Here is a 19,625-nt window from a genome sequence, read left to right as displayed (position 1 = left end):
GTTAAATCTCCTCCTCCTGATTGGCCAGCAGCGGGGCTCGGCTATTGGCTGACTGCACGCACTGACAATTTGAAAATCGGTGCGGGCGTTCGCAGGCTGAGGAGGAGCAGCTGTGCGGAGAGGAAGACTTGGACAAAGATTGTTTAAAAACAGAGGTGAGAGCTGAGTTTGAACTTCCTGTAACTACATTTAAAGTTTGTTTCTGTCACGGGGTTTAATAGTTATAATCTCGCGACGTTTGCTTGTAAACAGAGTTTGTGTCCTGTTGTGTATGGTTGTCATGCTTTACGTGAGCCGTTCATTGATAAAGTGAACTCCTCCATTGTGTAGTAAATAGCAGCCATGTTATCCGGGGAGGACGAGGCCCAGCTGCAGTGCTGTGTGACGGTGGAGCAGCTGAACTCCTCCGGACAGGCCACCCGGAGGCAGATCATCCGTAAAGCCGCTGTCATCCTGGGCCGGAACGAGTTCCAGGAGATCATCCTCCGGGTCCACGATGGAAGAGTCCCGCAGAGTTACTGCCTGAAAGAGTTCAAGCTCTTCACCAAATTCGCCAGAGAGGGGAAGTGCACCGTCAAGCTGCTCCCTGAGAACATCCAGGTGCTCATGTCCAACTGTCCCCCTGACCGGCTGAGCCTCTTCCTCAAAACCCTGAGCATCAAGCACCAGGCCTGGCAGAGCAGCAAGCCTCTGAGCCAGCGAGAGAAGCTCAAAGCTGGTCTGCCCCGCAGCTTCGAGGCCATCAGCCCCCTGCAGCAGAAGGATATCCAGAAGGTCAATGAGCTGAGAAGTAAACAGGCTCCCAAAGTGCTGACAGACCGCACCAACAAGGCCGTGGCAGGGACAGGACAGCAGGTCAAAAGGTCGAGGTGTGAGAGTAACTTCAGTCCAGTGAGTCGATCACACACGAAACACCTGAGCGCCACCACAGCAGACCACTGCACCAACATCTCCCCCCGCTGGGTCTGTTCCATACTCTCTCTTTTGTGCTGTGTGTTGAATATTTCAGGTGAAGGCCAACCCCAGCAAGAAACCCATCCTGTCTCTGCCCTCCAGGAAGCTGAATAAAGAGCAGGCGGCTGTCCTCAGTGCTGTGCTGAGTGGCAAGAACGTCTTCTTCACAGGAAGTGCAGGTAAGTTTTAATGTTTCTGATGTTTATTTTATTTAAAGAAGGGACAACGCACGTCGATGAGCACGAGCACCAGAGACTACCACGGAAACGTGCTACATTTAGACATGAAGTCCCTGGTAGGTTGATTGCATTGAAAAAGCAAACAAAAACAGAGAACACATGAGCAGGAACAAGTAGAATAAACCGACATGGACAAAAGACCGTGGCAGCTGTCACTGGTAACTGTGTGATGAGTTAAAGGTGCACTATATTTTTAGTCTGTTTTTTGGGGGGAAAGAAATTTAAATCTGAAGAGAAAGATCTTCACTTTTTAGGCCTAAATAAGCGAACAGTCTTTGTTTTCATGACTGAATAAACAAACCGACCTCAAAGGGCAACACAATTTCATACTGCTTTACTTTGTTTATATGTGGCGGACCCCGCCACCTTTTTATAGCTTCAAACAGTGTTCTGGGGACCTTATTTTCCTCTGAGAACAACTTGTTTATTCAGTTATGGAAAAGATAAATAGTACATCTAACAATTTTGAGTTTGAATTACATAGTGTCCCCTTTAGTAAGTAATAATCATTTTCAATACAGCTGTGTAGATGTCTAAAGATTAACAGTCCCCTTTCATAACACATTCATGATGTTTTTCTCTGTCGATTAACAACTCGTATATTTGTGTGACTTCTCTAAGCACCTTTTTTCTTTTTTTTTTTTTAAACGTGTGTTCATCAGGTACAGGAAAGTCCTTCCTGCTGAAGAGAATCATGGGATCTCTTCCTCCGAAGAGCACTTTTGCCACAGCCAGCACAGGGGTGGCTGCATGTCACATTGGGGGAACGACGTTGCACAGCTTTGCTGGTCAGTGATTGTATCTCAGACGACATTAAATTGGTTTTATGTAAGACCGACACAAACGAGCCTCTGGAAATGGCCTGTAATTAGTGGCGAGGGATGCGGAGATGTTGTTTTTCACCCCGGCAGCCACAAGTCATAATGTATGTTGTTCAACTAATTGGTCAATTTGTTGGTTTCATCAGAGGCTCATCCTGAAATTCAGCTGTGTCATATTGACAGACACGTGTTCTTGTAAAGACGAACATGCGTCAGAATCGGCAGGGCAGAAAATAACTCTGTTATTGGTTAATCTGCTGATTATTTTCTTGATGAATCATTTAGTATTTAAAGGTGCATCATGAAAGAATTGGCTACCTGTCAAATCCATACTCGAAACAAAGAGAGGTCAGCATATCACCAGAGTAAGTGCTAATTGCCCTTAGCTAGTTAGCCCAGTTAGCTGAGCAGCTGGTGATTTGGACTGGGACCATGGGACCAGCATTAGAGTTTACAGTGCTAGCCGATTAACAAACTAACTTCAGTAGATATCTCCGCAACCCGATGTATAAAACTTGTCAAACTGTCATTCATTCACATTCTGATGATTGCTGTTGATTTTAGTTGTGTATTTCCAATAAAAATTCTTATATTTTGCCCCTTTTTAAATGTCAAATAATGGTGAACAAATGCAGAGTAAAGCGGAAAATCCTCACTCTTGAGAACCAGCGTGTGTGACATTATCTTTCAAGTTTTTTTTTCGTATCCGTCAGTGTCTTCTGTAATTTTAATATAAGGTGAAAGACATTTGAATCTAGTTTCTCAGTCGAGCTGCATCCTTTTACTCTTTTCTGCTTATGTGATTGTGTATTTCAGATAATGGATCTTTAATAGAAACAAGGAGGAGCCGGCAGGTGTCTTCTCGAGCCGAAACGTTTTTAATTAAATCTTAATGTGCCGTACAGTAGAGGGTGTGATCTGAGTGTCTGCGTCCCCTCTGACCAGCTGTCTTTTCCATCTTGTGTATTCATGCTCTTTCTCTCCAGGCGTTGGCTCCGGCTCGGCCCCACTGGAGCAGTGCATCGAGCTGGCCCAGAGGCCCGGGGTGCTGCAGCACTGGACGAGCTGTCGACACCTCATCATCGACGAGGTCTCCATGGTGGAGGCGCAGTTCTTTGACAAGCTCGAGTCGGTGGCCAGGTGAGACGGGACCTAAAGCTGAAAAGTCCATAGCCACAAAATGTCCTCATCAACCCATAATGAGTCATTTATATGCAAATATATCCAGCTATGATTTGATATCACGCTTGGGATACTGTGGGATTAATTCCAATAAGCACTAACCAGAGAACTTCTTGAAAAATTCAACTAATTTAACGATGGTTAAACAAATGATGTCTTGTCGCTGGTGACTGATATGACTAATTCCTTAAAGCGCTCCTCATCATAATTTATAGAACTGAGTCCTTGTTTATAAAAAGGTAATAGGAAGATTTTGAAGTTTGAGCCATGAAATGAAAAAGTCAAATTTAAAAACGTTTTAAATGTCTGTAATATCTGAATTGTACTGTGGCTTTTTCAGCTTACAGTGTTAATCAGTGTTGATTTAGTGTCTCTAAACACTTAATGAGATGCACTCGGTTCTCCCCTGCAGTGTCAGCCCACCCACGGTGTCTGTCAGATTTTCACTGAAAGCGTTTGAACACTTCAACAGTGTTTATATAATTCTTAGTATTACAGTTTATGGTGCCAGTTGGAACAGATCATTTATTAGTTTTCTTGAGAAGCTCAGCAGCACGCTGATGTCAGCCATATTGTGTTTTCAGGTTAATTACAAGGTCAGAAGATATGAACTCAAACAGTGAACAATAAAACGCATTTTTGAACCATAGATTAATTTTTCTTTAACCATTTTAAATTTACTTTCAGTTTTATGAACTACATTCAAAGGGTCTCTATGTAAATAAAAATAAAAAAATCTATTTATACATGTACATGTATAACGACCGGCTTCAGGCATAACAAAGAAGTTCCACAGAGCCCCCTTTTAATCAGGTAAAATATGAGCAGATGGATGACATAAGTTTTCTCTTTGCACCCTTGCAGGTCGGTGAGGAGGTCCACCGAGCCGTTTGGAGGCATCCAGCTGATCGTCTGTGGTGACTTCCTGCAACTGCCTCCTGTCTCGAAGGGAAAAGAGAAGGCCAGCTTCTGCTTCCAGGTCAGACCATCATGGATCCTCGAAGATCTGTTTGTTTTACGTCATTGATTTAGCAACACTGTCGGTAAACTGATGAGGGATTGGGGCTCTGTTTCTGTCGCACTGAGAACCCAGAAACAGCTCTGAATTCAACACTACTCCCTCACAGGAGCCTTCATTTACCTCTACGGTGTATGTTAAGGTGTAGTTGGAAATATTTGTCCGTCTTCTACTTGTAAATGGTGTTGTGAGTCAATACTGTACCCTGACTTTTCTACTTATTCGTGAAGGTCTATGTTGTTTCTGTTGTTAGTCAGCATCTTCCTAGAGAGTATCCGCTTTGTTCGGATGTTGGTTAAAAAGTTCTTGTTCCTTCTTTTCTCTCTCTAATCCTTCAGGCCAGGAGTTGGCGTAAAGTCATCCAGCTCAACATGGAGCTGACAGAAGTGCGCAGGCAAACAGACCAGTCCTTCATCTCCCTGCTGCAGGCAGTGAGGGTGGGCAGGTAAAATAATGAGCGCTGTCTATTTCTGCTAATGTGATCTCTGTATAATGTGTTCTCTAATTATGTAATGTTACATTAATGAGTTTGGAGCCGTTGCATGCCTTTTTTCAGGTACAGCAGGTCATTTTTAAATTTTTTATTTTAAATTTTTTATTCCGCACAACCTTGCTGTAGAAATGGGTTTCCTTTAGAAAAAAGTTCTCAAGTTCTGTCCTCACACCATTCAGGGTGACAGAGGAAGTCACTGCTAAGCTGATGGAGAGCGCCTACCACCACATCGAGAGAGACGGCATTCTCGCGACCAGGCTGTGCACGCACAAAGACGACGTGGAGCTCACAAACGAGAACAAACTGCAGCAGCTGCCAGGTGTGATGTCTGATAATTGCTTGAAATAGACGTAACATGCTTTCAGCCGGGCGGAAATTGGGGGGGAAAAAATGGTTTCAAGTCGAGAAGTAGTTTCCGTCTCAGCTGGACACCACTTATTTGTCTCACTCCTGTTTCCTGTTCTGGTATACTTTTTAATGTGTGAACTCAAACCGCAGCGGGAAGCTGTGGAGAGTGTGTTTTACTGTGACCGCAGGCTGAAGGTCCTTCCGACTGATTTTTGTGCAATGAAAGGGGCTCAACCTAGTTTTGGAGGAAAAACTTCAAACTCAGAATTTTGATAACAACAATAGTGAGGTCAAAATGCAAACTCAGAAATATTATAAATATCTTTACTATAAGCGAATAGAGAAGCCAAATAAAGTAAGATGCCCAGAACACTGTTTGAAGCTAAGGGTCTGCCATGGATAAACAAAGTGAAACAGTATGAAACTGCGTTGTCCTTGTCAGTTTGTTCATTCGGTGTTTTCAGTCATGGTTTGTTGATTTACTTTTTTTGAAGCATTGCCTTTCCCCCTAATCTTATCTTTTAAAGAAACAGCCTGCCTTCACTTCATGTCTTTCTTTCATCTATTCATCATTAATCACCTGTTGTGCTGAATCTGTCCCCGTTCCGCAGGGTCGGTGCGTGTGTTCGAGGCACTGGACAGTGATCCAGCTCTGGTCAAGACCATGGACGCTCACAGCCCTGTGAGCAGACTGATCCAGCTCAAAGTAGGAGCTCAGGTAGGTATGCTGGAACCCAAAACATGAAATATTACTTTTAAGGGTGCATACTTTGGTTGAAGGTTATGCTCCAGGAAATGAATGCATGTCTATCGAGAACACTGCACTCACGTTGCTTGTTGTATTTAAGGTCATGCTGACGAAGAACCTGGACGTGACTCGGGGTCTGGTGAATGGAGCGCGAGGGGTGGTCGTGGCTTTTGAATCTGGTAAACATGGTCAGTAGATATTTATTTTGAAGCTTATTGTAAAAATGTCCTTTTTTATTACTTGACATTTTGGGAAAATGCACTTAAAGGGTACCTCCACCAGTTTTACACATTCAAGTGTGTTTAGAGGTCTACTACTCAAAAAACAGTAGAATAAAGCCTTTTGTGGCTCCATAGAAAGCTGCGTATAATCTGTTAAACTGCCATTAATGATGTCACTCAGTGGCTAAGTTGCATTGTGGGTAATGTAAGCACCAGGCTTAGAAATGGAAGAAGGAAAGCGTAAAATATAAAAGGTGATATCTGATTCTGCTGTGCTGATTTTGATCATTTGTCTTTACACTCTCGTAATGAGTCCAACAGTGTTAGAGCGGTGCAGTGCTACACCAGTAGTCTGTCGTGGCTACCACAGCTGCTTCCAGTGACATGAAAAACATCACTGGAGGATATTTTAAATGAAAAAGAAATGAAGGTCTGTCATGAATAAATGGCAGAGAGGCATGATGACTAACACTGATAACATACACAACAGTGCAATCGAGCAACCATACACTGACTCGGTCTGCGTTCCCTCAGGACTCCCGCGTGTGCGTTTCCTGTGTGGCGTCACAGAGCTGCTGAAGCCCGAGCGCTGGGTGTTCAAGTCTGGCGGCGGCGTCCACCTGAGTCGACAGCAGCTGCCGCTCAAACTGGCCTGGGCCATCTCCATCCACAAGAGCCAGGTGAGGACGTGCTCCGTCACAGCAGCTGCAGTTTGTCACCTTCAGCTCTCATCAAGATGCGGAGGCGAGCGCTCAGTATTGTGATGACATCACTTTGTCTTTGAATGAGAGAAAGTGTTGCCGTGAGACACCAGTGTTTTGTGTGGGTTTCTCTCTGTATTATAAAATGAATGGGGCTACATTCCCAGTCACTGCCTAGATGGTTAAAACTGACAGGCAGTGTTCTTGAAGCTCAGTCACTGTCGTCCAAATTTAAGTTCAACAGGAGAGGGAAGAGGACGGTGATGACATGAACACAGACTGTTCAGATGAATCCTCTCCTTTTATAACGCTTTACATTAGAGCTGTCTCTATATATTCACTAGTAGCATTCTATTGATCGCTGGTTTAGTGCTATTTGGCAAATGTTGGCACTCCAGCATGCTAATTTCACATTCACGTGGGAAATATGGGAAAGATTTGTTTGAATGACATCATCAAGACCATTCTGTGGTTACACTTAAGGTTGATTATGGTTGCATTATTGTCTCCCATGGGAGAAATTAGTCTTGGATGAAGGGAACTGCTGCATCATATCACACATTGCAAAAACACATAAGAGCACATGTGCAAAGCATGACTGCGAAGTCAGGCACACTGTTAAAACTGACAAAACCTGCACACTTGGCTGTTCTATCTGCATAAAGGCAAAAAAAAAAGTTCTTTTTTTTTTTTTATCTGATTAAAAAGTCCTGAAAAGTTGGTGACTTTGCCCCAAAACACACACACACACACACACACACACACACACACACACACACACACACACACACACACACACACACACTTGGGTTTTACTTCTAGGCATGTGTGCAGTTTCATGACACAATGTTGTGTTGTGTTATGTTGTTGTGACATGATGCTGTGTGCGTCGGCTCATCCAAGCGGAGCACTTGAACAAATGCGAGTTTAACGTATAATAAATGAAGAACAAGCAACGAAACAACTCGATTTCAACCAAATCGGTTGATTGGAGCCGCAATAACATCAATGCAACAATACAATCAACTGATGTGTTTTTTGGTTCGGCTGGAAGTGGTGGGATGCGTGTCCTTTTAAACTGCCATCTTTGTGGTTACAGACTTTTCTAGTCAAAATGCTTTAAGCGCTTCGTCTCCTCTTATAACGTCTCTGATGCAGGTCACTACATTCTCACGATAGGAAGGTGACACTCGGAGCAGATGGCATACATATGATTAACTGTACAGTCAACTGCTCAGTGGATTGTCGATCTCTCTGATTTCCCACAATGCAAAGCATAAAGGAAATGTTGAAACTACCTTTTTAGCTGGAGAAAGATTATACTAGAAGTTAAGGATGTGTTTGAGCGTCTGAGCATGAGCATTGGCTCACTCGGCTCACTTTGGTCACATTTTTTAGACCAAGGTGTCATCTGCTGATGTTCCACGTGTAATCGAAGCATCCCTGATTCAAGCCCGGATAATGACGCCGCCCCCTCCTGCGCCTCCCCGTCTCTCCTCCCCACTCCCTGTCACTCTTCTGTGTGCGATCTAATAAAGGCCGTCACCAATCACGCCGATTCCTCACCAACAGCTCCAACTCTACTCCCACACCATAATCTATATCCTGACCTCAGGCCATAAAATTGGCTGGAGAGGAAAAGGGGGTCCCTGTAGGTAATTGAGTTCATTGGTCACGACCAATGTGTCACCAGTGTTTGATCTACAGCAGAGGAGCTGAAGCGCGGGGGATAAAAGGAAATCCCTCACCTGCATCATTTCAGAGGGACAGGCATGGATGTGAAAGATGCATAGAAAGGATTTATAACACTGCATAAATCCTCCTTTTTTGTTCAGTGTTGGATACTAGAAAATCAGTGAAGATGTCTTTATTTTGAACCCCTTAATGTCAATTCATTCCAATCTGCTTTACATCAATTTCAGGGAATGACACTGGACTGTGTGGAAATCTCTCTGGCGCGCGTGTTTGAGAGCGGCCAGGCTTACGTGGCCTTGTCTCGTGCTCGGAGCCTGGAGGGTCTGAGGGTCATGGACTTCGACCCCCGCGTGGTCCGTGCAGATCCAGATGTTCTCGTCTTCTATAAGAAACTGAGGAAGGAGAGGCTGCTCATGCAGGTGAGCACAGAGCTCTTCCTCCTGTCGTTGTCACAATCTGTAGACGTCAGCATTTGTACCAAGCCTTAAAGGTTTTGAAAATCCTTGAATTTTAACTGTATTGATTTGAAGTTTGGAATCATAGATGGAGGAAGTATTTCAGTTGTGGCCTGGACCATCTAACAAGGTTCTGGGGGTTCTCATATAGAAACATATACAGTGCATGTAGACACTGCATTAACTGTGTTGCCTCTTTGCTGTTGCAGGTCTGCTCTGTCAACAAACACGAGTAGATGTGAAAACTGTTCTCTGAATTAAAAGCACTAACTGCACTAAATAACTCCCTCTGTCTCTGCTGCTCTCTGCAGGCCTCCATGGATGATTTTGTTGGCAACAGCAACAAAGAAAACCGTTGGTGAATTCCTCTCCAGCAACATTATGCACTGTGTGCATGAGTCATCTGTGATATCCTAATTTATATCTCTTTGGACACTTTTGAATGACTGCGACTACAGACATTTACAATCACAGTCTACCTCACAGCTCTTGCTACAACTGGCAGTCCTCAGTGTCACACTGCCACCTACTGATCATGACTGTAGCTTTCTTTTTTAAGCTTCATTTTATGCCATTGTTTTTAATTTATTATGATTGTTCACATGTATTCAAATAAACTTTTAGACCTCTTAGATCTGGTTTGTCATTGAGCCTTCTGAGTGCTATTCCTAACACACAAACATTTCACCCTGCCTCTAACAGTATGTAATGGTGCACTGTATATAAGAACTGTCCACCTGTCAGTCATTCTCTTAACAAACAAGGGCAGCATTTCTAACTAATTGTACCAGCTATTTAACTTATCTGGTGGTTTGGCTTGTCATGCCGAGCACCAGGGAGGTGTTGGTGTTTACGGCACAAGCACAGGGGCTTTGCATGCAGCTGATTAGCATGTTAACTTATGCAACACAATACAATGACATGATGCAAAACCTGTTAATTCTTCTTTGTTATTTTCAGTTAATTTTTGAATATTTTACAAAAATCCACACCTTTTTTCTAAATTCTTTTAAGCCTACAGATGTGTTTTATTCTTCCAACCTATATTTTATTTAGTCTAACTTAAGTTGTAACCTGTTAACTACAGGTTATCATATGGAAAAGCCTATGAAGTGTTCTTCTGACACCCAGTACTACTGCATGATGATTCCCATAATCAAAATGTCGAACAGGGAAACAGAATTCCTATAACTTTAAAACATAAGCCTTATTCATACTATTGGGATGAACATAGGATTTATGATTACGAATAATGGTGATATTTTGTCAATGTTACGCTCACTACCAAACTGTGTGTCTGTAGCATCCAAATCTGATGCAAGCTCTCACATCGGTAAAGTCTTGAATTATAAAGTCAGGCATCCATCGCTACTGGTAGCACAAATGAATCAAAATAATGCAACTCAGGTGAACTGGTACCAAAGAAAACTTTTATTTTCTGGAGAGAATTATGAATACGTGACTGAACCTGAGAAATTCTGTTGCCAGAGCAGAGTGAGTGGTTTTGCATAAAAACTGACCAGCCTGAGCCCCGTCTTTGTACAACTTCAAACAACTTGGATGCAACTAATACCAAGACAAGCAGTGACTCAACATACTGCTTCTGATCCTGCCTACATATGTATGCACTGTGTTCAGGAAGGGTGGCATGTATTTAGTCCACATAACCAAGAAGAAACATTTACAGTATACACAGGAGAACAATGACAGAGAGGTCCTGATTATTTTACAATTTTAGCATTTAAATAGATTTTACAGCTGTGGGAACAGGGCAGGCAGGTCATTTCACGTTGTGGAAGAGCTTGTGTGCAACCTATAAAGACAAAAGAACAACGTTAGCATATTCATTGGAAGAAAAAGGCACAAAAATGAGAAGGATGTATAAGGGTACATCAAGGGTACACTCACACAATGGTCCCGTGCATGCAGGAAGTCAAAGAGTTCTTCTGTACAGTCCTCCTCAGTGTGGGATCTGGAGCTGACGCGGGCTTCACAGGCCTCCAGACGCTCCCTGGTGTGCACACAGTGTTCAGTCTGCTCACACTTGACTCGTATCGTTTCTAAAGGGTCCTGAGTGGGGCAAAACACAAAGGTGGTTAATAGGTGTCACTAAGACCAACTTACTGAGACTAAATGGTAATACACTTTTGTTTTATTCAACAGCTGCTTTCAGCAACCCTACTTCTGATACAGAAAGCCCAATTCTTCTGTCTCACTCAAAATATTTCTTAGAGTCTTTGGCAAATCGATCACAATGCTGTTCAAAAGCATTAGCATCAACATATACTTTAGGTATCAGGATTAAAAGTAATCATGAAGCAGAATTTCAGAATAACTGATGTCATGTTATTGGATTTAGGGTTGGGCGGAATATCAGCTGTTTATATAGATATATTGGATGAGACAATACCAATCAAACTGATAAAGTCTGATGTTGCGCTACATAACCCCTGTCTACTGCAAAGCCATATCTCCTCTCGCCATCTCTTGGCACAACACTCCCCCATGCTCCAACGTGTGCCCCTGCAAAACTGATGGAGACACACTGCGAGGGCACTCACACAAATCTCCTTTTATCAGTCTATTCGGGGATGTACGGTGAGATAAAGGCCTATATGATGGACGTGCTACACATAAATCCGTCCGTAGCACTTGTGTGATCAGCTTTGTGCTGCATGTGTAAGAGAGGTAAATCTATATGATGAAAGGTCACCATAAATAACCTTTTAACCTCCAAACACAGATAATATAGTTTCCAGCTACAGTGGACTTACTTGATCCTGCTACACTCGTGCTAATCGTTTGTGGCCTGTGCTGCAAAACTTTCAACCTCCAACACTAGTGCTTTCAAAGGAAACAAACAAAGGAATTCTCTTCTCATTAAAATTTCTTACCCAAAACTACATAGTGCATCTTTAATGTATCAAATAGATGTAGTGGACTAATAAGTGTGACGTTTGCCTCTGAATGGTAGTGGTATATGGTGTGAAGTAGCAGAAAATGGAGATAGGGATGTAATGTAAAAGGACAAGCTCTCTGTCTTATCCCCTCAGATCGCACGAGGGATTGGACCCTGCACTCTTCAATAAGTGGGTCAAAAATGACCCGTATTAGAATCAATGTGCTTTTATGCCATTTTTTTTTAAATGTCAAGAAAAAATATTTATATTTTATACATTCTAATCATACACAAACACAAGCCTAATAATCATTTTACTTGAATTACACTTAAACAGTAACATCGTTTGTTAATCATCCATTTGTGCCCCTGAAAGATCTGTTACTTTATGTGTACTGTCGTTCAAGGTGACTTTTGCCCGTACAATAAAATTTTTGTATCTTTTGTCTGAGAAACCTTTCAGAAAGACTTTTATGTCCATACTAATATCCGTCAGCTTCCAGAAGAACAAACTTACCACCATCTCTTCATCTTCTTCCTCCTCCTCCTCCTCTTCTTCTGCTGCTTCCTCTTCTTCCTCAGCAGGGTCATCCTCCTGGTCAGAAACAATAACATCATCATTTAAGTAATTAATTTGATCTCAAAAGTCATGTCACATAAAAGGAACAACAACCACTTCTCGTCAAAATAAAACACACACAACTAAAATTCCAGGTTTTCAACCCAACATCACACAACCAAGTCTTCACTTACATCAATCATTTTTCATTTGAAGAGCTCATAATTAAAAAAGAGCCAGATATTTTGACACTTTTTAATATAGTTTCAGCTGCCGCTCATTTTTGGCAATGAAATAATATTTTAACAGTCTAAACATCTATTGTTCAGTCGGAAGTTACACCGCTGAACTGACCAGTACAGTCAGGCAACGTTACTGCGTCGAATTAGGTAACTTGGCCAATGAGACACACAAACAAAAGCGACGAAAAAGACAAATGGCGGCAATTTTCCGTACCTCGTCGTCGGGGTCGCCGTAAGTGAGCATCTTCTTCTCGAAAACCATGATTACGTTGTGAAATTCACCAAAAACCCCAGACAGAGGACAGAAGCCCTGGATCTCCAGCAGCACCGCTGTTCGTTGAGGACGTGAGGTCGGTCACAGGCAGGAAACGTCTAGAAGGGATCACCGGATGTCGTTTCCTATTGGTTAAAACTGCTGAGTAGAGTCGCTCTGGTCCAATCATCTGTTTATGTTTCGTGTAAGACCCGCCCACCCGGTCAAAGTGTGCGGAACCTTTGGTTTTGTCTGTCGGAGCGAAGACGGACTGCTGAAACTGTCGCACGGCGTGATGGCACTGCTGTTGGACACCAGACTTCTGCTGAGAAAAGTGAGAGATTTAAGGTGTTTTACGCCGAGAAGACACCGAGTGAAAGAAAAGTGGGTAAGTTGTCCACGCAGTCATAGATAAAGATAATGGTCGTTATCTGTAAAAATGAGACTCAGTCGTGTAAAATATGTTTCTGTTTGGAGATGTTAAGAATTTCTTGCTACAAACAACATGAGGGGGCTGCTTATTACAAAAAAAAAGATTATTATATTTTGACAATAATTGTGTATATTATGGCGCAATGTTATGAATAAGAGCTGTACCTAGAATGTAAATGAAAATATATCACCATGTCTACAAGTATGCCTTCTGTTGCTAGCTTACTGGGATGACATTGTCAAACTTGGGACATAGATTATCTTAATGACGATTATGTTGTTCTCTCATCCAGTAAGATCATATTTATTTTAGAATGCATATTCACTGGAGAATATGAAAACTGTCCTAGCATGGTCATGTCCTTACCTGTGCTGCCTCAAATTATAGGTGTTTAACTTGGCTAATTAGACATAAACTGGAGAACATAAAGCAAATCAAGTTTATTCAATATGATATGATATAAGCACATTAAAATAGAACATGAATACATATTTAAATACAGAATGAAAGAGACAAAAAAAACAGCATACAAATAATGAATCCCCTGCCCTCTCACCAACATGAACACACCAGCCCACACATCTGCAAATAAAGTAAAAACAAAGTTAACATTTCAAATCAGTGTTCTGACCTCCTTACCTCTCCGGCAGGCTGCCACACGTGCCAAGTACCCTCCCACCACTCTAGCCCTGCAGCACTTTGACGCCACCTACGGCGTCCAGCTGGGGCAGCAGTGGCCATCAGTCCGAGTTGCCCTGCTGTCAGAGAGGAAATATGGAGCCCTGTTCAATAATTTCTCCCATGATGCTGCTCTGGGAGACTTGGAAGCGCAGGGATGCAGAGACTTCATCAGAGACATAGATGCAGGGGGTAGGTGTGCATCTCCAGTTTTGTCGATGGCTCATCAGTTTACTGTAGCAGAGAAAGAGGTGTGTTTTTGAGGTTCTTTTTCATTCAGGAGAACAAAAGATACCTCTGTGAATAATGGATGGAATTCATTTTACTAAGATTAGTTCACAGGGTCAGGTAATATTAGGGTCCAGAGTGTTTATGATTACTATGTTGTAGATAAATGTGTAGTAGTTCCAGTTGTGGTCAGGTAGACATGACATTTTCTGATTTTGTCCATCAGAGGCATCTCTTAGTTTTGACATGGAGTGCTATTAAAGAATAATTTCACCCAAAAGGCATATATATATATATATATATATATATATATATATATATATATATATATATATATATATATATATATATATATATAATATAATATATAATATTATATATAATATAATATATAATATTATATATATATATATATATATTATATATATATATATATATTATATATATATATATATTATATATATATATATATATATATATATATATATATATATATATATAATATAGACTTTTGGATGAACTTATCCTTTACCCTTTTATGTTTATTGTATTTATACATGAAAATCTACGCTGTTTTGCTTTGAAGCCCCAGAAAAGCTTTGTGGACTTTTATAGCAACTGTTGATCATCATGATTGAGAGTAATGGCAGAAAAACACTTCTGTCCTCCTCTGAAAACCTCGATATTAAACTCCTCTTATGATCAATTCTGTATCCGTCGTCATTTCTGCAGCTCAGCCATGCCCGGAGCAAGAATCAGAGGTAGTCACAGAGGGTGAACCCATCTGTGTTTCCATGAAGAAATCTGACGCTGATGGTCAGCAACTGTCTCCTCTGCAGCTCAGCCCTCACATCAAGTGCTTAGTGTTTCCAAGAGGAGACATCACAAGATTCAAGCCTGCAAAGTGAGCTTCGTGTTAGTTTGTAGCCATATTATATACATAGCACTTAGGACAACTATATATATATATATATATATATATATATATATATATATATATATATATATATATATATATATATATATATATATATATATATATATATATATATATATATATATAGTTGTCCTAAATGCTATGTATTTTAAGAGGACACGCTTATCTTCCAAATGAACTACTTTTTTACTCAAAGTGCAGTCTGGTTCACTGACTTGATGTTCCCTTTATCCTCTACAGACCAGACGTGTTGGGGTTGTTGGGTTACTACCTGATGGACGCAGCGTCGGTGCTGCCATGTCTCGCACTGAACGTCCAAGAAGGTCACAATGTGCTTGACCTGTGTGCAGCTCCAGGAGGCAAAAGTCTGGCTTTACTCCAGTCCCAGTGTATAGGTAAGAGGACCGTTCTCCTCACTGAGTCCATCCTTATTTGAGAATAAGTGGTGTTGTACTGTGTGTCAGTTGACGTTAATCCTCCATCATCTGCGTTTGTGTCAAAGGTTTTTTGTGTGTGAACGACTCTTCGGTGTCTCGGACAATGCGACTGAAAAAAGTCCTACACAGCTACGTTCCTAAGCAGCTTTTGACTGACGAGAAACTACGCATCACCTCCTTTGATGGCACCAAGTGGGGGGAAATCGAGAGGAACACTTTTGACAGAGTAAGCCAGTGTCACAGCGTCATGTTTATCCTTTTCTGAAACAGCAGTTGCAGAATGCAGGTGCCTGAATTTACGTTGAGTTTACCTTTGTTACCTTTGTTACTTTGTTCGCATCTACCTTTCTTTTGCGTGTTCAGGTCCTTGTCGACGTTCCCTGCACTACAGACAGACACTCACTCATGGAAGACGACAACAATATATTCAATAAGATGAGGACCGGTGAGAGGCGAAAGCTGCCACAGCTACAGGCTGAGCTGCTGCTGTAAGTTCTGATGAAACTGTGGACATATGAATGTTGGTAAAGCAGCAAAAGTGGCCCATTATAAAGTGAAAAGTGAACATGATTATTTGATATAAAATAAACAGACCCTCTCTCTTCTTTGCAGGGCGGGAATCCAAGCAGCTTGTCCGGGTGGGGAGATAGTTTACTCTACTTGTACGCTCTCTCAAAACCAGAACATGAGTGTGGTGGAACAGGCTGTCCACGTGGCTCGAGAGGACCACGGCATCCACCTGCAGGTCAGTTACACAAACACTCTGCAAACTGTACAGACATTCAGCGACGACAGCTCAAGAATAGTGTAAGATAACTGTCAGGTGTCTGGCCTCTGTGAACCAACACAAACAAATAATGTGATCTTTTTGTTCTCCTTTTCCCTTCTGTCCTCATCATATCTACATTCAGGTAGTTGACCTGCAACCCCTCACACACATGTTTAGGAAAACCTTTCACTTCGCTCCAGACATCCCTCTGGGTGAGATGGTCATCCCGCACTTAGCCGCTAACTTTGGGCCCATCTATATGTGCAAGCTAAGGAGGCTAACATAGACCACCACTTGGCTGATGGACATTTGAATGTCGCTGCTGTACTGACTTATGAGGTGATCTTCTGGACTCTTCAGCCTCGGAGTCATCGGTAGTGTAAACTGTAGCTGGCAGAGCACAGTTTTCATTGTGGTGGTTGCTGACTGCTGATACAATTTGCTCAAATGTGACTGATTTCAGCGGTAGCAAGCAGAAACAATCCAGCTTACGGCCAGCGTGACATTTTAAGTGTGGGTGACTGAAGCTCAGCGATTGTCTCGCCTTCACTCATGCACATTAACTTGAGGAGGAGAAACTTCAACAGGACTCAGATGTAAAAAGGATAAAACATTTTTTTTTATTTTACAGTATTTAAGTATGTTTTTACAGCCTTCAGAGTTCTCCCAATCAGCAAACTGTACTATGCTAAGAAAGCTGTATGTTTAGGTAGTTACTTGAGCCAACTGAAGATTTCACTTCAATGAGAACAAGAGTCGTTTTTCTCTTAAAGGAACAGTTCACCCAAAATTGATCATTCTTCTTATCTTCTCACCCTCATTGCAGTGCAAAGTCGGTTGAGGTTTCTTAGTCCACGAAACATTTCCTGGAGCTTTACAGTAAAACATTGTTGCGGCATTCTGCTTAACAACTGAAGTAGATGGACACTTGTTTTAAAACTAAATTAAATGACTAAATATAACTCGTCTCTTGTAGTCGAAGTCTCAGGAAGCCTCAAGATCCCAAACTGACGGGAAAAGACATTATTTACCTGTTTTATTTACCTGTTTTTTGTGTGTTTTTTTTTAATGCTGAAATTGTCACTGTACCTGCCAGGCTGAAAGAGTTGGAAGTGGGTGCACATGCTTTACAGCACTTTAACGGTTAAAAGATATTTTCATATTAATTTGGGATCTCTGGGCTTCAGGAGACTTGGATTACTCCAGACAAGCTGTATACAGGGAAGTCAATCACAGCTGAGGTCCAGAGGGGTCAGTCTATATAATGACTCCATAGTGTCTCATGTTTTTTGTATTAGAATGGCCAGGATACTTTATAATTCATATTCATTAACAACAAGTGACAACAGTTGAAGAACATTTTGCATGACAAATATTTAGAGCCTTCTTGTCAATTAGGCATATCTGATACATTAATTTCGCTCTGTCTTTGACTCAAAAAACATTGTGTCTGTTTGTCCCACTGAAATGAGATCTAATCACAAATCAATTAACTTATTAAATGAAGTCACCTATTTATCTCAGGTTACATAATCTGTTGAAGAAAATACAGACTAGACAATAGACAATAGAGTTTATCCAGATGTTGGGCCAAATAAAGTGTCTTGTCAGTTAAAACTCTCATTCGACAACAACATTTGGACACAGTTGTCCTTTGCGTCAACCAGCTGTCTTTTAATTGTAGTTTTATTGTTGCCCTGCAGGTGGCGACAGTGGCTAAAATTGAAAGCGTCCTGTACGTTTTGCGTCCACTAGAGGGCGCTAACAAGTCAGTGAAGGACCTCCAGTGTGTCCCCCTGCACTGTGTCAGAATCATGGAGATGAATATTTCAGGGCGGCGAGTCACGTCACTGAAACACAAATTTCCATCAGAATTACCTGCTCTCTTTAACTGTCCAATGGAAATGGGCTTGGCTTGTTCCCCAGTTATTCATCAGGTTTGATGGCTCTGCCTAATAACGCGATATGTCGAAGGTATAATGAACAGGCAGGTAATGACTTCTTTGACCATTTGGCTTCCCACATCTGAATCTGTGCAACTTTCATTATTAGAGCTGGGATTGACTCCGTTTTGCATTGACATCACTCAGAGGTGAAATGTTTCCTCTTATCACGAGCTAATGTGAGCGGAGAGGTGCCTCTTTTTCCATCACACCGCCGATGACCCTTTATGTTGTCCTGGCCGGGCAATGTAGCGTGAAAAAGGTATATATGTGGGTGTGTGTGTGTGTGTGTGTGTGTGTGTGTGTGTATCTAACGAGTCCACCATCCACATCCCACTGTCATTAAGCTGCTCCAAGTGCAGGAGCTGACTCCCATCCCCGTGCAGGGACGGACGGCAGCCATGCGGCTCCCAGATGAACATTAAAGAGGCAGCAGAGAGCTAAAATGGGACGTCTCGCCCTGTTTTTGCCCCTCCGCTTTTTTATTCCACAGATGAGTGCAGATAATTTTCTGTGCGATTGTGAGTGATTACTGTATTACTGCGGCAAAAGGGGGATGTATCTGGGAATGCAGAGGGAATTAATGACACATAAAAACTATTTTTGTATTGAGTGCTCTCGTCTCCAGGGCCTTGAATGCCTCTTCGCACATCTTGTGATTACCTAAACGTATTGTAAATATGTGTTTCCTATGGGCTCTTCCATAAATTTACATGTTTTAACACTCAGGAGACGGCAGACTGTTAGAGATGAGTTACTCACTATTCCGCCCGTCTATAGACTCCACCGGCTGTCTCCTTTTATTATTGAATTAGCCAATGAACCGCTGTGCATTTGTGTCCCTGTGTGTAAGCCTGTGTTAGGGAGACATATGCTGTGTATTAGAAAGATGAATCTTATGGATTTAACTACACAACCGTGCTTCTGTTGTGTTTCCGAATGCAATTTGAATGTTGTTTTTTTTCTATATAATAAACATGCAAAACACTGTAATAGTGTCGTGTTTTCACCTCCTACACACAAGCTACTGAATGAACTCCATACATTAAACTGAGCACCGACACTGGGTTATTCTACGGGGGGAAAAAATGCTTTTTATATATATATATAGGTGTCACAGGTCTTAGATCTTACCATGGCAATTACGGGTTCAGTTTTGTGTTTGCAGGTAAACATTAAGGTGTCTTTAGTTGCCGTCTGTGTATTTAAAGCAAAGGCTGCGGTTCCTGCTGCGGTGTTTTCCAGCCCAGAGGTGAGGATCAGACGTGCCTCCCAGTCAGCGGTGGGAGAGAGAGGATTTCACTGGTGGGGGTCTTTGTCGCTGATGCAGTGTGTAGACTGAGCCCAGCAGGATGCGCTCTCTGCTGCTCTC

The 19,625-nt window shown here is 41.9% G+C and overlaps 3 protein-coding genes across 3 annotated transcripts; 2 read left to right on the top strand and 1 right to left on the bottom strand.

Annotated features, from left to right (window-relative positions):
* On the top strand, positions 1-9,507 carry pif1 (PIF1 5'-to-3' DNA helicase homolog (S. cerevisiae)). The gene is made up of 13 exons (XM_037084251.1): positions 1-155; positions 331-891; positions 1,010-1,133; positions 1,856-1,981; positions 3,001-3,154; positions 4,061-4,175; positions 4,553-4,659; positions 4,887-5,026; positions 5,667-5,773; positions 5,904-5,991; positions 6,559-6,704; positions 8,648-8,839; positions 9,187-9,507. The coding sequence occupies exons 2-13, from the start codon at positions 343-345 to the stop codon at positions 9,235-9,237; spliced, it is 1,899 nt and encodes a 632-aa protein (XP_036940146.1). The 5' UTR covers positions 1-155; positions 331-342; the 3' UTR covers positions 9,238-9,507.
* A 776-nt stretch (positions 9,508-10,283) lies between these two features.
* Positions 10,284-12,957, bottom strand: LOC119011280 (cytochrome b-c1 complex subunit 6, mitochondrial-like). Its single transcript, XM_037084253.1, has 4 exons — positions 12,790-12,957; positions 12,292-12,369; positions 10,784-10,945; positions 10,284-10,688 (listed from the first exon to the last, which is right to left on the bottom strand). Exons 1-4 carry the CDS (start codon positions 12,835-12,837, stop codon positions 10,656-10,658), a joined length of 321 nt encoding a protein of 106 aa, XP_036940148.1. The 5' UTR covers positions 12,838-12,957; the 3' UTR covers positions 10,284-10,655.
* Positions 12,958-13,001: 44 nt separating this feature from the next.
* Positions 13,002-19,246, top strand: nsun4 (NOP2/Sun RNA methyltransferase 4). Its single transcript, XM_037084252.1, has 8 exons — positions 13,002-13,216; positions 13,912-14,131; positions 14,900-15,071; positions 15,345-15,499; positions 15,607-15,767; positions 15,905-16,029; positions 16,154-16,286; positions 16,453-19,246. The coding sequence occupies exons 1-8, from the start codon at positions 13,025-13,027 to the stop codon at positions 16,594-16,596; spliced, it is 1,302 nt and encodes a 433-aa protein (XP_036940147.1). The 5' UTR covers positions 13,002-13,024; the 3' UTR covers positions 16,597-19,246.
* The last annotated feature ends 379 nt before the right edge of the window (positions 19,247-19,625 follow it).

This window comes from Acanthopagrus latus, chromosome 21 (assembly GCF_904848185.1).
Source record: "Acanthopagrus latus isolate v.2019 chromosome 21, fAcaLat1.1, whole genome shotgun sequence".
Taxonomy (NCBI): Eukaryota; Metazoa; Chordata; class Actinopteri; order Spariformes; family Sparidae; genus Acanthopagrus; species Acanthopagrus latus.
This window is presented reverse-complemented; position numbering and strand designations above follow the sequence as displayed.

Coding starts and splice junctions, on each gene's coding strand:
- pif1 (XM_037084251.1), top strand. CDS start 343: ATGTTATCCGGGGAGGACGAGGCCCAGCTGCAGTGCTGTGTGACGGTG. Junction 1,982..3,000: donor GACGTTGCACAGCTTTGCTG/GTCAGTGATTGT, acceptor CTTTCTCTCCAG/GCGTTGGCTCCGGCTCGGCC. Junction 6,705..8,647: donor TCTCCATCCACAAGAGCCAG/GTGAGGACGTGC, acceptor CATCAATTTCAG/GGAATGACACTGGACTGTGT.
- LOC119011280 (XM_037084253.1), bottom strand. CDS start 12,837: ATGGTTTTCGAGAAGAAGATGCTCACTTACGGCGACCCCGACGACGAG. Junction 10,946..12,291: donor AAGAAGATGAAGAGATGGTG/GTAAGTTTGTTC, acceptor TGCCCCACTCAG/GACCCTTTAGAAACGATACG. Junction 10,689..10,783: donor TGCATGCACGGGACCATTGT/GTGAGTGTACCC, acceptor TTGTCTTTATAG/GTTGCACACAAGCTCTTCCA.
- nsun4 (XM_037084252.1), top strand. CDS start 13,025: ATGTTTCGTGTAAGACCCGCCCACCCGGTCAAAGTGTGCGGAACCTTT. Junction 15,072..15,344: donor ACAAGATTCAAGCCTGCAAA/GTGAGCTTCGTG, acceptor TATCCTCTACAG/ACCAGACGTGTTGGGGTTGT. Junction 16,030..16,153: donor CTACAGGCTGAGCTGCTGCT/GTAAGTTCTGAT, acceptor TCTTCTTTGCAG/GGCGGGAATCCAAGCAGCTT.